This window comes from Zeus faber (assembly GCF_960531495.2).
Source record: "Zeus faber genome assembly, chromosome: 12".
In the NCBI taxonomy this organism is placed as follows: Eukaryota; Metazoa; Chordata; class Actinopteri; order Zeiformes; family Zeidae; genus Zeus; species Zeus faber.
Window position 1 is genome coordinate 8,211,782 of NC_137196.1, and position 12,600 is coordinate 8,224,381.

The window sequence follows — 12,600 nt, forward strand, 5'->3', positions numbered from 1 at the left end:
GCTCCTATTGGAACAAGATAAGACATTTAATTTACTTCACCTGTCAGTGGTTTTGATGTTGTGGTTGATCTGTGTGTATACAGCCTGGAATACAGACTCAAACAAAGAACATTTCGATTGATTATGCAACTATGCAAAATTATGCGTCAGAGTAGTAGTGAACAGATATATTCGATTTACAACAATAAACATTATTATAATAACCATATCCTAAAATAACAATGCAAAAAAAAAAAGACATGATAATCATTACTAATTTATGATAAGTGAATTACGTAGAGGCAGATAAAAAAATGTAAATACATAAAGACGCGTTCTCCAAACATTCAGTTCAGATGAACGCGCCGTTTTTCCCGGTCTGCAACGTCACAACACCCTACACCAATCATCGTACAGCCGCTCTCCCCTCGTCCAATCACAGAGCGTGTTGGGACGCTGTGACGGGGGGGGAGCGGCGGACCAAATCGAGAACCGTCTCGAATGTAGTTATTACGCCGCTTAATGAATCTATGATGCGAAAAAAACCATCACTAGTTATTCACTCAAAACACGTCCAGAATCCCTTCTCTGGCGCGCCCGGGAGTGTTTGAAAGCACGTCCGACTCAGACGCTTGCACGGTAGCGACCTGTTGATGACGAGGAACTTACAGCTAGCGAAACCATGCTAACGCTAGTTTGTTGTGGTTTTTCTGACCGCCGTGAACCCGGCTCAGTAGGCTCTGCAGCCTGTTGATTATGACGTGCACCAATGTTTGGAGACGAGGAAAACGTAACCGAAGATGTGCACAGTTTGAGGAAGCGACTTATATTAACAGAGCTCAGTCTTAAAAGCGTGTCAGACAAACTGAGGTGAGACATTACATTATCGTCTAAAATCCAGTGGTTCTCATCCTCCCTGCGCCCCCCGGGGTCCCCAGCAAAATGATCAGTAGTAAAACTTCACCTTTATTTCATATACAAGACCTAAGCACCATTGGACAATGTGCAATAAGGATTGCTTTGATCATAGCTTCACTTATCGTTGTCACTGTAGTATCGGATCAAATAATTTTAACAATAAAAATCTTAGTTTGGGATCCCAGAGACTGAATCTCATCAAATGGGGTCTGTGGCCTAGTGCGTATAAACTGAAGGGTCCTTGATATGAAAAAGGCTGAGAATCAGTGGCGTATTGTTCTCCACTATCCATCCAACCTCACCCTTATAGGCCTTGATACAGTTTAAGATAAACAGGGTCCCTGTTTTTCTCTTTTTAATTTCATTATTTTTTCTTTATGTTTGCTGCAGTCAATCCGGGGACCATGACAGTCTTCCCTCCGTGCAGAGCAGCTCAAGCGTACTATTGCCGGGTCGCCTGACGTTAGAAGACCTCCGGAGTTCTGAACTTCCTCAGTCACAGTCCAGCTCCAGTTGCCAAGAGAGGCTATTCAGTCCACCGGCTGGGAGGCTGAAAATCCCCCCACCCTCCAACTCCAAGGTTAGAGAGTGTGCGTGCGCGTGGCGTGCGTGCGTGCATGGTCATATTTCTCACTTATGAGTCGTAAGAAAAGTGTACACAGATACCCTCTAAAGTGGATACACAGATCCCAAGCAGCTTGAAAACGGTTGCACTTGGCAGAAAAAAATACTGCAAATAATGCATGTGGATTGAAAAACCAGCTTGAGCAAATAACGGGAGATATAATATTAGAGATTTAATATGTTTTTTTAAGTCAAAGCACTGTTTACAGAATACAATATAACCTAATTCCTTTGTCTTCACAGGTTGGTTAAAAAGTGACTAATAAAGAAATTGACACAATGAAATCTGCAGTATAATAAACAACCTAAAATAGACACATCAGAATCTGTTTTTATTCACCAGGTACAAATTTCATATATTAGGAATTTCTTCTGGTGGGATTCGGCTCTACAGACAATTAGCATTAAAAAAAGCTTAACAGTCATGGAATAAAAAGTGAAGTAAAAGAAAAAGTAAAATATACAATACAATACAAAAAAATATCCCAAAAAAACAAATCAGAAAATAGTCAGGTATATAAAAATATGCAACAGGCAATACTATTTACGTGATGCTGTTTCTATTTCTGATTATTTTCCATATTTAACCACAGTGCTATAAATAACACAACAATAAACACAAACACCAAACACTGAGCTTGTGAGTAATAGGATGGACTGGTTTTAGGAGTCCATCGATGTTAATGAATTCAAAGAAGGCCTTTGTTTCCAGACCCTCTGTAGTCCTCCTCGCCCCTGGCAGCCCGCCTCACTCAAGGCCGGGTCAGTGAAGATGCAGTCGGCGCCCATCAGGAAGAAACCAGGCGGTCTGCGGCAGGAGAACGCCTGTCTGAGCATGCGGAACAAACAGCTCCTCAGCGACTTGGATGCTGCACATCATGAGCTAGCTACCTCTAAATCCAAGGTAGGACGGGGCCGATCAATACCAACAAAGCAAAACAAGCCTCCTACAACTGTGAATGAGGAATATATGTTGCATTTCGCCATTTACGTTACACATTGAGCACCACCGATTAATTGTGAACTGCACAGAGTGTTCAATGTTCCAGAAGACACCACTGAGTTGTCCTTTTCCTCTATAATGATATTTTGTGTTGCAAAAAATAGAGTATAGGCATTGGCGTACAACCCCTACGAAAACTCTGATACCAAGAGCCATATCGAACATGTTAGACATTAAAAGATCTGTGAATGATTTGATCATTCCATATCCAATTTAGAATCCAAAATCAGAAAACCAATTGCGGGCTGTTATTTCATTGTTTGTTTACAAATCCAGAAACAGAACTGCGGTTTTGATTTTGTTCTCAAGTTAAAAATAGAACATGAGAAAATGGGACATTTATTTTTTTCATTTTACATTTCTGATTTGTTGTGACCACCAAGCTTCCCCTCCCTGACGGACCGGGCGGAGGCGGGCCAGCGTTGAAATGAAATAACAGCCCACCATTGGTTTTCTGATTTTGGATTCTAAATCGGATATGAAATGATCAAATGATACACAGATATTTAAAGCAAAGCAAAGTCTTTTTTTTTTTTTTAATCCATATGATCCATGTTAGATCTTCAGGGTTCTTACCAGGTCCTTGAGGTGCTCGAAGTGCTTGAATTTCATCCTCAGAAATTAAAGTCCTGGAATACCTTGGAAATTGCCAATTTTGTGTGGAATTCTTAAAGGCCTTGGGGGAAAAAACCCCAACCCATCATTGAAAACCTGTGATATTCCCCCTGATTTTGTCGGTCAAATTGTTAAGTAGTAAAAACGTTTTCCAGAATCGCTTTTGCGACCTAGATGATGCAAGGGAAATGTCAATTGAATCCAGCATGGTTGGAAGTAGACGCTATCGTATTATATTTGAATTAATAATGATCACATTAAAAATGTATTACATTTATTTTCCATGAAGTCCTTGAAAATACAAAAATAGTGCTTAAAAAGTCCTTGAAAGTCCTTTCATTTAATTAAATTTCGTAATGCCAATGAACCCTGGATGTTTTTGATGCAGGGGGGAAAAAAGTGAATTACATATCAATCACTCTGTTAATGACACTAATGATACCAGACCAACAGTCAAAGTCTATGCTTGTTCAACAAGTATAATATATCGTTTTTATACTCTGAATCTGTCAATTCTACATGTCAAGATTCAGAATTAGTATTGGTGGCTAACGACGAGCAAGTCTAGTCTTTCAAATTCTTATTTTTCTTTGGCGCTGCTCAAGAGAGGATTGGTTTTCCCATCTCAGGGTTCAAACCTTTGAATCCGCTTCAGTTTCTGTGGTGATTGTTTAGATGTCCATATTTATACTTTATGTTCAAATATATACTGGACATCTGTGCATGTGAACCAGTACTAAACAAGAACAATTGCCATACCGTGATATTACATTTTGTAGTTAAAGTTAATGACGATAAGATGTATCCTAAAACATTGTTAAAGATTTGGGATTTTAATTCCAATGCAGATATTCTATTATGTTTATGGTGTTTCATTCTATATTTAATATGTTTTGTACTTTAAATGGCAATCCAGTATTTCCCACACATGGATTTATTTTTGACGGCCAACCACAATATCAACATTGGCCGCCAAATATTGATTTTCAATTCTTTTTACTTTTTAAAATAGGTTAAATCTTATTTCATTGTAGAGCTGCGCACAGTACATTGATTAGTTCAGCCCATTCTCTCACAAACATATCGACAACAGGTCCGTCTGTGAGTAGCCCCTTGTCTCCATGCACACTCTAAATCAAAACATGATCATGCGTGGGATGTCCGGTTGGGTATCGAAACCCAGTACCACTATGGCACCTGTTCCTATACGATCGGTATCTTCTGGACTGCACTTGAAATCCTCTGTATGGTGCACCGCCGCTTTCCTCTCCCATGCGACTCGCTTTTAACTTTTGGTCGAGAGCCAAACAGCAGTGGCGCTCGTCAATGTCACATTATGGTTGCTTGCTTAGCCAATCAGATGAAAGAGGCGGGTCATAAAAGTTTTCTCTACCGATACTGTATACAAACCGTCAGTTATTTGTAATGGGATTAGTTCATAAAAAATCTCTAAATTATCTCCATCCATTAAAAAAATAAATTAATAATAATAATAATAATAATAATAATAATAATAATAATAATAATAAAAAATGCCCCGGCTCTATTCATCTGTCATTCCAATCAAGCATTAAAGCCCTTGAAAATAATATGATATTGTTGAGGAAAATGCAAGTACTCTTTGGGTCCTCCGTGTGTTCTCTGAGGGAGCACCCCTGTCTCCATCTCCTTGCGTAATGGAGACACTGGAGAGGGAGCAATGTGTCCTGTTCCTATAAATAAAGCAAACGGGGAAACTCTCTTAGGCACTCTCTTTACACCCCCCTGGTCAGCTACCACCACAAATAGAATCTTATTCTGTGGGAAACACTGCAATCCTCATCAATGAATGTCAGTAACCATTAATATCCTTTTCAAATAAATATCCACGTGCGCTGTAAAGAGGTGTGTGCTAGCCGTGTGTTCCCTTTTTTCAGGTCCGTCTCTTGGGATCTAAAGTAGGTGCCAAAAGCATGGGCGCCACCAACGTGGTGTTCATGAGCGAGCAGATTCTCAGGCTTGAGACGGAGCTGGAGGCTCAGGTGAAAGAACTGAGGTAACTGTAGAACCCCCCCCCCCCTCCAACTTAAACACACAATGCGGACACAGATTAGAATCTTAAACTATATCACACTTTCATTCTGGAGTAATTTAAATGGCCTTTCTCAGTCATGGTTTTAAATAGTCTCCGACCTGCCCTAGCCTTGGTTTTAAAAAAAAAAATAAAAATCTGATTTCAAGAAGGAAGACTAGAGTTAATCTAGGTCTAAGTGAAGGCTTCAATTAAACCTGGTCAGATGCAGGTTTATTTTTGGATTAATGAATTTGGGCCTCCAGGTTGAACTCGACAACAGGGAAAATGGATTATCTGGGCTAAGACCAACACCAAGACCAGACAGAAGGAGTAGACTAGACTTTAATGGCCTAAATCTAGGACATCCTAGTCTAGAACTAAAGAATCTAAGCCCCTTTCCCACATGGAATCGGTAACATTGCTGGAGTAAAATGATCCGGCAAAGGCAGTAGGTAGTCATTCACACATTGGCCTCCTTTACGGAAAAGTCTGTTCCCACATTAGATGACTGTTACAGATACAGTACGTAATGGGTTAGGGTGAGTACGTTACGTCCAGTGTAGTTGCGATCGTTTGGACAATCTGTCAGCAACAGACGTACGGTATGACTTTATTATTATTATTTTTTTTCCTGGCTCTCAGAGACCAGCTCTTTGCTTCCCGTCTCCCCGGCCCTCCTAGATAGATTCTCTTCCCACCGCTGACAGAGCGGGACAGGGCCCCCTTCCCCCGCCCCCAGTCTCCATTGAGCCTGGTCGTGTTTCAGTTTCTCGTCTTTGCAGCCGAGCGCCACGGTTCGAATCGCACTCGCTTTTTTTCAGAATGTTTTATTTTTTTTCTTCCCGAAAACAAATATCTTTTAAAATATTTGTATGAAATAAATATTCGTAAAAACCCACTATTTGTGCTTTATTTGGATTTGGCTCCACTCCTACATTATGGCAATGTTACTGCTTCCATTCCATTCCGGCATTTTCCTGGAAATGTTGCTAGGTCAACAGTGGGGAAATTTACGCAAGGATTTTACGGAGCATCGAGACCGACTCCTTTTCCTACATGAAGCCAATATGGAACATTGCAACATAAAATTAAGTGACATCGCAGAAAGCCATTTTTAAATTCTGGATTAATTTAAGCAGGATTGGTTTAGACCTAATTTAAGTAGGATTGGTATAGACCTGATTTAGATTAAACCTTGCCTGCGAAATCGCCTTAATATGTCTCCTTCCACAAAGTTTGAATTTGGATTGAATGTTATGTTTACATTGAAACAATAACACTTATAATACATAACACAATGTTTCTGCGAACAGGCTAAAAACGCTCAAATACTAACATGGCTCCGAAATTGTTTGCTTTGCTTTGTTAGACTGGAATCATTAAGTTAAAGATCATATAATGCTTTCAAATAATACCTAATCTGCCTTTCTTTAAAAACAATCTAAATCTTTTTTTAAAACCCTTTAGTTCCATTTTGAGCCCACTCATGCTGACTAGATGGTTATCAAATTTGCTATTGAATGCTACTCTGCTTTTTTTGATACACTTTGACGTGATTCTGTCAATTAATTATTCACCTCCGAGAAGGGTGAATAACTCGGGCACACTGCCTTAACACCATAACCACGACAGCTTTCACTATCTGAGCCTTTATTTCTTTGTCTGTTATTTTCCAGGGCAGAGGAGCTCAGGGCAGAGCGCCAGCAGCAGGCGGCCGCCCAGAGCGCCAGCCGCCTGGCCGAGCTGACCGAGGAACTGACTGCACTGCGAGCCGAGCTGGAAAGCAGGACGACACTTGGAAAAAGGTGTTGCGCTCTATCTTTCATGTTATGTGCAACCCGATTGTGATGAATATGGACCGGGATTCTTACCGGGTCCTTGAAGTGCTTGAATTTCGTTCTTAGAAATTGAAGTATTGGAATACCTTGAAAACAGCCCCTTTTGTGCCGAGCTGCTTGAGAGGTTCTCGGGGAAAAAAATCACAGCCTGACCTTTATTAAGACTTTTTAAGCCACAAAACGACCAAACTGAATTAATTTTTTTTTACAAAACTTAAAGTTGTTTCAAGTTGAGGGTAATGTTTTCTATTTTACATGTGCCTGAAAATCTAGTGGTTATAAATGATAATAGATTGGGACACCAATAAAATGAGCGCTGTGTCATTTACGTGTCATAGTTTCTCAATGTTGTGTCATATCCGCAGGACCGAGCAGCAAAGGAACCAAGCCCTGCGCAATGCAGAAAAGCTTCAAGAAGCTTATAAAGAATACAAGGCTACAGTTTCCATCAAACTCAAGAAGGTAAGACTCACCTGGATTTTATTTTATTTTCTTTAATCTCTAAACCCTGAGGCGTGCGACCAAGAAGCTTGGTTTGTGCTCCGCGAAGGTGATGGACAACGAGAACAGACTGACGGAGAAACTGATCGTCTGCGAGAGTGAAAAAGAAGAGCTGGCGTTCCAGTGTGCTGCATTGGAGAGAGCGATGGCTCAACAGGGACAAATTGTCTGGTAAGCGTATCAGATATTTTGTAGATAAGACTGTGGGCGTCTCTGCCCGCAGGTAGGGTTTTAGGGAGGGAGACAGAGTCTTTCTAGCGTTCGTTTGCCGACATGGCGAGAGTGTTTTATTTATAAAGTTGAACAGAAAGGCTCGATGGCCAAAATAATAAATAATAAAGAATAATGAGTTGGGTGCAGGAGGAATGGTGTTCTGCTCTGTCCTCTGGTCGGTTTCTGACGAGCCTGTGCGCTAATCCCCTCTGCAAGACCGACAAACATTAAGAGAGCTCCTTGCCTCGGATTGGACCAATCAGCGCAGACTCCGGGCAGGTGTGCAGTCGCGGGAAAGGAAGCCATGCTGCTGTCTGCAACCCCGGCTTAACCACGCCTTTGGTTCGCCACATACCCCCACTGCCGGACTTAGGCCGGGGAGCCGTGTGGCCGACCGCGGGAGAAAAAGTCAGCCACGACCATCTGCTTCGCCGGCCTATGGACCACCCGGAAGTTAAAGGGCTGGAGAGCCAGGTATCACCAGGTGATCCGGACATTGGTGTTGTGATGTGGGGATGGGATGGTTTGAGCGGCCACACCTGACCTGGGTCTAGGTGATTGGGATAGGGTAGCTGCATAGCAGTTGCTCATTGGTTGGGCTAATGAGCAGCAGGTCAAAACTGATGTCTACAACCCATCGTCTTCTGTGTCTCTGTGCCTGAGGGCCCTGAAAACACCACTTGGGTGGCGTGTGGTAGGCGAAACTGCCACAGGGCTGTCCGACGATGCCCTGGAGCCACTAGTGGGTCAGCGGGTGGCCCAAGCACCAACCCTCTCCCAACTGGCAGCAGCAGCATCTAGGGGTCTGGTGGAGGACCGGAGGTGAAGCCGCTGAAGCAACCATGATGGCCGCCCAGCAGCCACGGCGGGGAGTGTCCTGCAGCCACTGCGGGGACCGTTCAGCAACCAGACCACCACTCCAAGTAGCCCCTGCAGCAGCCAAGTCCGGCCACACCGTCACCAGCCAGCGCAACAGCCCAATGCCCCGCACTCCGGAACGGAGGATGGTGCAGTCTGTGGTCGCCCTGGGGTCAACCATGCTGCTCCGGGGACCCAGGTCCTTTGAAAGGGGACCTGTTCATTTTTTTGGACATTAGTTTGTAAAAGGTATGGGAACCCTGTTTCAGAGTCTGCTTTAAACATTTGTTTTTCATTTTTGTTCCCTGCTTGGTGGTGGTGGTGGTGGGCGGGGGAAGGAGGCTTCGGCCAGGAATTCTTCCTGGCCTCGGTTTGGTGTTGGGGGTTTGTGATGTGGGGATGGGATGGTTTGAGCAGCCACACCTGACCTGGATGTAGGTGATTGGGTCAGGGTGGCTGCAGGCTACCAGTTGCTCATTGTTTGGGCTAATGAGCAGCAGGTTAAAACCCCCACCCACACACACACTCAGGATAGGAGCCCTGTCATGATCCGTTCGATCTGCTCCTGGCTAATTCCACCGGGCCTCCTCTCTGCAATAAACTGACGTCTACAACCTATCGTCATCTGTGTCTCTGTGCTGGAGGGCCCTGGAAATGCCACTTGGCTGCCGTGTGGCAGACGGAAACTGCCACAGGTGTCTGAAGCCATGTCATAACTATACCCCTGGCCCGCCAAGTACAACTCATCATTCCAAAATCCATGTAAATTGTCTCTAGGTTGGGTATCTCTATATTTATATTGTACTATATTCCCATGTACCTGACAGTCAGCTAAAGGAGGACTTGAGGCACACCAAGTCTCTGACTGCAGACTGTGCGGTGCTCCAGGCCCGCCTGGAGGAGGCTGGTCGGCAGACCTCCCAGATACAGAAGGAGCTTACTGAGTGGGAAGTGCGGGGCAGGGAGCTGGAGGACCTGCGAGCCCTGACCCAGAGCCAGGAGCAGCGGGTGGCCCAGAGCCACAGGGAAGCCCAGCGGAGCCAGGCGGAGCTGGCCAGCTTGGAGGCCATGCTGCAACTGTTGCATCTGCGGGAGGTGGTAGCCATGTAAAAACACACACATAGATTTGTGTTTGTTTTGTTGGTCCGTCCGATGTGATTGAAGTAATTTTGTTTTGTAGGGTCCTGAAGGGCCTCTCTGTGTCAGACCCTGCATGATGCCCCCGGTGGAGTGCTCAGGAACTGAAAACAGGCTAAAGCCAAAGCCAGGTAAACTCCACTAACTAAAGCCCCTTTCCCACATGGAATCCGTGACATTGCTGGATAAAAAATATCCAGCAAAGGCAGTAGGTAATCATTTCCATGCTGGCCTCCTTTACGGAAAAGTACCGTATTGCGTCTGTTCCCACATAGATAACTGTTACAGATATATTATGTAATGCTTGTGAGAGTTGTCTAATATCATGCGAGACTAGGCAACAGAATCAGTTTTGATTTTATACCAGCGATTCGCTGTCTGTCTCCCTGCCCCTCCCGGACGGTCTTGGTTCCCCCCCTGCTGACAGAATCCCCATCCCCGGACCCAGCTACCCTAACCCAAAGTTATTAAATCGGTATCCTAGAAATTCCACACTAAACATTCTACCTTCGGAGAAGGAATGTTCTCTACCCGTTCTACCTCTCCCTGTCTGCTTGCTCCCACTGGCTCCGCGCTGCGGTGCAGCCGGTGGGCGAGCGAGAGCTTTTCCCCAATATCACGCACCGCACCCCTAACTCTAAAAGACACATTTTGTCCTTTCAGCTTAGTGCCACGGTACAGGCTTGCCATTTTTCCATCTTTTTTCTTCCTGATAACAAATAATATTTGAATATTTGTACGAAATAAATATTTGTGAAAGCTCACTATTTGCTTTTTTTTGGATTTGGCTCCACCCCAAATTTACGGCAATGTTACTGCTTCTATTCCTGCCAGCCGTACCGGTATTTTCCCTGAAATTATCATAGGTCGAGAGTGGGGAAATTTAACCAAGAACTTTTACCGAACATCGACACCGACACCTTTTTCCACATGAAGCCAATAACATTGCCAGTAGATTTATGGCTTTCATTGCAAGTGGGAAAGGGGCTTAACAGTGTTTATACTGTATAGTTCCATTACATCAGGGTTAACTGTTTAAAGCAAAGGTATTCTTTCCATTTAAGTTGACAAGAATTTATCTGCTATTTTATTGACAAAATAAATACCTGCCAGCTTAGACCTATCATGTATTTATTAAGACACTTGGCTTTTGAGATTTAGTTTTTATTATTTTTTCAAGATGCCACATACAACATACAGTACATAATGTAGACAACAATACAATACAAAGACAGAACAATTCATAAGCAGTACTTGAGAACAACCACCTTAAAAGCACAATGTATTGAATAAAATAGGCTTATATCTAGTGAGAGAAAGGGGAGGTATGAAAATACTTACAGTGCAAACAAAACCTAAATAATAACAAACAGATCTGATTAAGAAAAACAAAAGGACAAATTAATATCCTTGATAATATATCAAGAAAGAAGAAAAAGTAAAAATAAAAAACGAGAAAAAATCACCCTGTTTTTACAGTGGTACGCAATATAGAGGACAAGAGATTTCAAGTTGAGTCAAACATCAATCACAGCCCTTACTGTGGGATTCCCAATTATTCCATTTCAGCAGGTAAAGGTCTACTGTTTTCACAAGTCTGATAGACAGATTTTCCAGTGCTGCCAGATGACCATGCTGACTAAACCAGGAATTCACAGAGGGAGCTTCCGGGGCCTTCCCCTCACACATGATTAGTTTGCGACCAAACATGAGAGCTGCAACTCACTCTGCATCTGAAGGGCTTAGAGGGCTTCCTAAGAAGAGAAGGATCACCTAAAACAAATGGACTGGGAGAGAAGGGGGTTTTGTATACCTAAATACATTCAATATTGGCGCTAATTCCCTCCCAGAAGTCCCATATGTTACTGCATTCCCATAACATGTGCATCAGAATTCCCTCTCCCCCTGACATTTGTAGCATTCAGTACTATCCCTTAGTTTAACCTTATGTAGTTTTGATGGTGTCCAGTAGACTCTCTTCGGGATGTTAAATTGAATAGGTCTAGTCTTTTTTAAATTACTTGATATCAGGTTCTAGTCTCCTTCCTACCCAGATCAGTCTCCCACACCATTTTAAGAGGCTGAGGCTGAATTATCTGAGCAGCGTAGAAGCATGGCGTAATAGTAAGATGCTTAGTGTCTTAACCCAAATACCTTAAGTATCTGCGTGATAGGGATGCAATGGTATAGTGGGCTCACGGTTCAGTATGTATGGAGGATTTTGGGGCCGCAGTCACGCTATTTCCTGTAACCGTTTCGGTATCTTTATTTTTAAGAAAAACATTTCAAATGTTTTAAAAAGTTAAGGCTATCTTTCTATCTCTCTATCGATCTATCAATCTATTATGTTTTAAAAACGTTTCACAATAAAAAAAAAAAATAGGAACCAGTACTGTAGTTAGTTATTTTTGTGTAGAACAGGTATAAACAGTATTTTTCACGAATAATAATAGTAAAATAACTTATTGAAATAAAACCTCACAGTCAGACCAGTGCGTGTGTGCCTTCGCTTTGTGAACCTGATGTGACCGTGGGTGCGCTCCTTTTCAGCCAGGGCACCTCCAGGCAAGAGAGGAGCATAGGCTATCCCTCACTTAGAGGGGAAACTTTAGCCGGCAGCAGGAGATGGCAACTTAAACAAACAACACAGCATAAAACTGTAATTTATGACAAAAAAAGAACGGCTAATCACCCAGTGAGACTCGGTTCCATTTGATATTACAAAAGAGCTGTTCAAAATAATCATTCAAGAGAAATTAGTAATAAAATGGGACACAGCCATCTCAAGGGTTATTTTCGGACTGGACACCTTAATTGATTGCACTCTTTACTAAAACATTTGTATGTAATTTCATCTTGTG

The 12,600-nt window shown here is 42.8% G+C and overlaps 1 protein-coding gene across 1 annotated transcript in view; it reads left to right on the forward strand.

Annotated features, from left to right (window-relative positions):
• Window positions 1-748: 748 nt before the first annotated feature.
• ccdc18 (coiled-coil domain containing 18) overlaps window positions 749-12,600 on the forward strand; it is a gene marked incomplete at its 5' end in the record, with an annotated part of 35,857 nt that continues 24,005 nt past the window's right edge. Inside the window, 9 exons of the mRNA XM_080011246.1 lie at window positions 749-849; window positions 1,288-1,477; window positions 2,234-2,425; window positions 5,056-5,174; window positions 6,869-6,997; window positions 7,396-7,492; window positions 7,581-7,702; window positions 9,430-9,697; window positions 9,783-9,870. Coding sequence (XP_079867372.1) covers window positions 749-849; window positions 1,288-1,477; window positions 2,234-2,425; window positions 5,056-5,174; window positions 6,869-6,997; window positions 7,396-7,492; window positions 7,581-7,702; window positions 9,430-9,697; window positions 9,783-9,870 — 1,306 coding nt within the window. The remainder of the gene's footprint in view (window positions 850-1,287; window positions 1,478-2,233; window positions 2,426-5,055; window positions 5,175-6,868; window positions 6,998-7,395; window positions 7,493-7,580; window positions 7,703-9,429; window positions 9,698-9,782; window positions 9,871-12,600) is intronic.